The following is a 5,718-nucleotide window of genomic DNA, read 5'->3' as shown; positions in this document are numbered from 1 at the left end:
CTCAGGTTCTTCAGAAACATGGTACCTTCTTCCCAGCTCTGTCTACAGAAAAGACTACGTTCAGGCCAAACTGTAAGAAAACCTAAGGCTTTAGGTTTTCCACAGCTCTTTGTATATGTGAATACATAAGGACAACAGAAGTCCAGGGAACTGCAGCATGTAGCTAGGTAGTTTTTCAACAAGTTTATAAACCTTTCTAAAGAAGAGATAAAATAATCCAAACTCTTTGTTGCATATGTCTAACACTCTTCAGAATATTGATATCAAAGTGTATGTACAATAAAAAATACCTAATTTTCATAAAATGTCTGTATAAATATATCTCCTTGACACACTCCTTACAGTGACTTCCACATGTAAATTAAATGTTTGTTTTAAATGTGCAGTTGTCAGAACTTTGGGGTTTTCTTCATATTTCTATTAGAAACCTTCCTTTGCAAAAGAAAGTCTCCAGTAAGAATACTTATACAGGGCGCCCTGGATTCATATCAATAAAAGTATTAAAATTCCGATGTACGTATTTGAAAATAATTTTGTATTTTCAAATAGGGATTGATAAACTGCACAGTTCTCATTCCAGTCGTCCTTGCTTAGCATCACCTATTGCTCCCCATACATCAAAGACAAACTCATCTGGAAATGCAAAGTCCCCAAGAGTTTCATCCAATGCCACTGCAAATTCATCTGGGTTTTTCTTGTCTCTTCCAGCTTCCACCATTGTTGCAGCTAAAAAGCAACAAAACAAAACAATGTAATTAACATGAAAATGACAGCTAACATTTCAGGCCAAGATAGTTTTTGAATGTCTATTTTCAAAATGAAATAAGGTCAGCCTAGGGAGACGTAAAGCTTACCTACTGAATTTAGGATTCAATAGGAATATGTCCTTAAATCCCCCCACACTAGCTACATTCTGCCCTGATAAACAGGACAGCTTCCTTGGAGTGCTTGTTATATATTCTTCTATTTGTTTGGCAGAGGTTTAATTTTTAATTCAACGAACCTTTGTTTTACTTTGATTAAATTATATTCTGTATTCATTACTGAAGGCAGATGAAGCATGGGTCTAACAACAAGGTTAAGCACAACTCTTCTGCAGTAACAAGACCCATGCCAGTTCATCACCAACTTCAGTGAGTTTGATAGGAGCTCACTGATCTAAACCAGAAGATCAAAAGGCAAACCTGAATGTTTTTCTCCTCTAAACAACGAAGAAAAGATCTCAGCAAGTCAGAGTTTAAAGTGGCCAAGTTCTTCACAGAAAGACGAAAGGCACAGGGTTTGAACATAGAAAACAACATACAGTCTGCATAATAGATACACGCAACCAAGCTAGTATGGGTTTGCTAGCAACAACCCATGTTTTACGAGTTTAAATGTTGAGCATGACCTGCATTTAGAAAGAAGTAATGATAAACGGGCCTAGAGAAAACACTTGAATACCCTACTTCAGGAAACAAGAATTCAAATACTAGGCTCAACTAATGTGTTGTGTAAAATACAGAGAAAATTAAAATTTGAGTTGTTAAGTATTGGACACAGTGTGTTTGCAATGGCCTGAAAGAAGTTGTGTTCTCAAGAAACTACCGTATGACCTCAAACAGATTTGCTTAATTTTTCAGCTTAATTTTATTCAATTTTAATTAACTTTAGCTTAATTTTTTAACCCAAAAAACACCTGCGGGTAGTAAAGGGACTGAGGCATTTATTGTAAGCCATATTATTCTTCTGCTTGGATCTATATTTTCTTCCATACAATCCAAACTAAAGAGTAACTGATTTTGGTGCATGAGTTTGCTTCAGTTATTATTACCTCCAGCTCTGAAAAGCAAATCTTTGATTTATAGGACCCTCAAGGTTGGGAAAGTTTGTGCTTATGCCACTAGGAAGTGAAAAAGATCAAAGTTATTTCTGGAAGTCTCAGCCAGGTGGTTCAAACTGTGCAAAAGCAAAGGAAAGGCCTTGTTGCTGTGCACAATAAACCAGACCCACCAAAGACTAGGAACATCTCGGTACCCAGGAAAGTTAAAGCAGAGAGGTCTGATACAACAGAGGTAGACTGTGATATCTTGTATACCCATGCTGTCTGGCATTTTCTCTTATTTAACACCCAAGTATCAGAATTTACCAAGTTTTAGACTTTAGTTTGGAAATGGCTACACTGGGGTCACTGCTTAGGACTCAGTCCTTAGCTGCTGTGCTCTTTCCTCACCTTTAGCCACTGCACAGTTTCTCAGATTCTGGAACAAATTACAAGTCTATCCCAAACAACACCGGATGCTGGCAACCCAGGGATATTAGAGCAAATCAAAACTGCGAGGTCTCAAACCTTCTCGGTCACAGCACCTGCACCTCCGTGAAGGATGAAAAATGTCAGCATAGGAGCTTCTTCTGGCTAAGCTAGGCCAGAAGAACTACCAGCAGCAGGCTGTCATGGTTTGAGGGATGCAGAAAACTCTGTAAAGCAGACTCAGCACAAACAGCACTGCTGAATGCAGTTTATTTTATGAGCCATATCTCTGCTCCACAGCCTCTGTTCATATTCACAAGAAATGATGGTATTGTACAACAGATGAAACTCTCAAAGTCTGCTTCGTTTCGTGATTACTTTACACACCTGCCTTAAACTGCAAGACGTCCTCCATCTTTTGTTATACATCAAGTAACCACCACTTTCTTCATGAGCATATCAAATTCAGGTGTCACACTGAAGGATTTGATAGCTTTTAGCCCTTTCTCAGAGGGATATCTGAGTGGAAAACATGTATTACAGTGCCTGAGAAAGGGATGGAAGTTCCGAAGCCACAGAAGACCATCTTCACTGGGACAGTCTGCCATCTACTGCATGCACTGTGTTATATTGACATGGCAAAATCTCTCTGATAAAAAGGAAAAGAAACTTTCCCTGGTCTTAAGTTTTATTAAATGTATTTAATATTATTTTGTTGACCTGAAACTCAGCTCAAGTTTATTGACAGTTATGAACTTCTGGCAAACAGTGTTTGCTGTTATGCAAACTTGTAAGAAGCTGTGAGCAAACTTGAGCCATATTCCACATTGTGGACGTCAGCAACAGTAATTCTGAAGAAATTTGACGTTTTGGTTTTAGTTATGTTCAGACACAAAGCTCCAAAGAGAATCGCAGTGTGCCAAACTACACAAACCAGTCCAAGATCTTGACAAACAGACTGCTGTGATTGAGACAGTTCAAGTGTAACCCAGCTTCCCGGGCACCACTAGTGGTTCTCAAGGACTCTCAAGACCTGTTTCACTGTCAGCAGAAACCCTATCCCTGCTGTGTTGATCCTTTCTGTGTCCCCTGTGAAGTTCCTGGGATGCTGACTCAGAGGAATCTGGATGGGAAACAGGCATTAAATAAAGGACTCTTGTTCCTGACAAACGGAAGACAAATATTTGTCCTATCAATGCCAGCCTATATCCCCTGACACCGTGGCATAAGAAAGTACTTACAGAGGAACAACCCTGGAGGTAATGACGTGAAGGCTGTAATTTAAACTTCACAGATTTCTGGATATGAACCAGGATATGAAGTTTCTCTATATAGACACTGGGAGAGGGTTGGAGGGAGAAGAGCTGTGCAAGGTGACACAAGAGCAAATGTGTCTAGATATAGTTACTCAAGATAATAAAAAAAAGTTCCCATCAATGGAGTGAGGATCTAGACAAGTGTTCCAGGAGAAAGAGTAGGAGCAAGGAATTCAGCCAGTTTTAAGATAAATTGGTCAAGATATATGAGAGCCATATGACACAGACAGAGTGATAAAACAACACAGCATTCAACTGTCCTAGCTGAAACCTCAGAATTAGGCAGTAATAAACTCTGTCATTAACAGAAAATGCTATGTCAAACACAATTTTCTTCAAAGACTGAGCTTCCCAAATTATGAAATAGAACCTTAAAAAGAGTTTATTATAGGTTTACCAAACTTGAAAACGAAATCCACTAAACTTAGATAATCAAGAAAACTTTCAACCCAGTCAAGCAGGAGTCAGAATATTGCCACCGTGCGAAAGCAGCAGCCTCAAAAAAAAGTGTTTTCATCTGTATTGAGCAACTGTAATCAGCACTACCGGGGCGCATTTAATGTACTCTATCTAAAGCACATTCCCTTCCCAGATTCACCTAAGGTAATGAAATACGCTTCCGTGGGAAGAGTGCCGGATCGTCCCTGCTGGGGTGTCCCTTTTCGGTAGCTTGGTGCTGACCCCTGGTGCCCGCAGGCTGGTATTACCGTACAGCAAACCCCAAGGCACGATGCAAGCCATCGCCCTTCCTCATTTTCACAAACAACTTGTACCACCGATGTCTACGAATGCGCAAGGCTGAACCCTGCCTCCTTAGTGTCATACTTACAGAAAGGCCAAAGCTAACCAGTCTCCTCTGCCACCCAGGGTACATAATTCTTATATCCCCAAGCAGTAAACACAGACATGGGATGGCATCCTCTGGGCGGCACAGCTGTGCGGAATGTGCATGTTTACACAATGACATTTGCAATGCGTAATTCCCAAGGCAAATAACAAACTACTGATTGCCAAGGCATTTAGCAGATACTTGCCAACTTGAAGAAAACTTTGCTGGTTCTCAGAGGGTGACAGCTCTGGGCCAAATTGCCTCCATTCCCCTCCCTTTCTCCCACTGCTTCTTGTAACAGCTGCACAATAAGTGACTACAGGAATTTTATTCCAATAGAATATTTTTCCACACTCCAGACAGCCCCAATTGTTTTCACATTTTTTTATTTTTTTTTTAAATCTCACTTCAGGCAATGCTTATACCTGAGAAATTTTTACATAAAACGTGAAAAGTTCTGCAAACTTAAAACTGATGAAAGGAATTAGAAGTCTTCTCAATTTCAACTGAGAAGCTCCACGTCAGGCTTCCCAGATTATGAACAAAGAAGTTTGTTGGCTTTTAAAACCTAGTCCCTTTAAAATAACTTCAAAGATCTTTTGTAAAAATCCTTATTTTCAATTTTGATAGACACATGCGGCACAAGGCACTAAAGGTACAATCTGGCTGCCATTGTTATTATCTACCTTACATAATGGTTTTGCTACCTATATCCTACCTTGTAACGTCTAAAAAAACTTCTTCAGAAGTCTTAACAGGAGCTTCAATATTTATTTAGCTGCAATGCTATCAGAAGCTTTGCCTTCATCAAAAGGTAACAAATATTATTATTCTGGCATGACACTTTAAAGGAGCTAAAATTCGCATTCAGCTTCCTTACACCACAGAAGATGAAGCATGTCATTGCAGTTTCCAGTGTTTAACATTACTTGGTTTTAGTTTCACGTTGAACGTGGTCAGATCTAGCACTCAAGAAACCATTAGAAATATCCTTTCTTCTTGTTTCTTTTTATTAAGTACTCATTCTTCTTGAAGTGGGTAAGTTTTCTTGTTTAACCAGACTTGCTACCTTTCCCTTTTTCACAAAACTCCCATTATTCTCCCAGAGTAAATGAACGGTCATAAACAATATACCCCAGAGTGTATACAATAAAACCCTTTGGGAAAGGAAGTCTGGTGACAGAAGAGGCAGAAAACAACAGATTCAGGGAGAGTATCATTTTAGTCAAAGTGTTTCAAGATAAAAACGTCTATCCAATATTGCTGGGTTGGATTAGTGAGCCAAGAGAAGAAGCTTGGGTGACAAAAAGTTTAAAACTGTTAGGACATTCTGACTAGATGGT

At 39.3% G+C, this 5,718-nt stretch overlaps 1 protein-coding gene across 1 annotated transcript in view; it reads right to left on the bottom strand.

Annotated features, from left to right (window-relative positions):
* Nucleotides 1–571: 571 nt before the first annotated feature.
* The window catches only part of GIPC2 (GIPC PDZ domain containing family, member 2), a 17,620-nt gene continuing 12,473 nt past the window's right edge, over nt 572–5,718 (bottom strand). Inside the window, exon 5 of the mRNA XM_010582555.1 lies at nt 572–726. Within this exon, the coding sequence (XP_010580857.1) occupies nt 572–726 (155 nt within the window). The remainder of the gene's footprint in view (nt 727–5,718) is intronic.

The sequence above is a fragment of the Haliaeetus leucocephalus genome, unplaced genomic scaffold (genome assembly GCF_000737465.1).
Source record: "Haliaeetus leucocephalus isolate CR32 unplaced genomic scaffold, Haliaeetus_leucocephalus-4.0 Scaffold848, whole genome shotgun sequence".
Taxonomy (NCBI): Eukaryota; Metazoa; Chordata; class Aves; order Accipitriformes; family Accipitridae; genus Haliaeetus; species Haliaeetus leucocephalus.
This window is presented reverse-complemented; position numbering and strand designations above follow the sequence as displayed.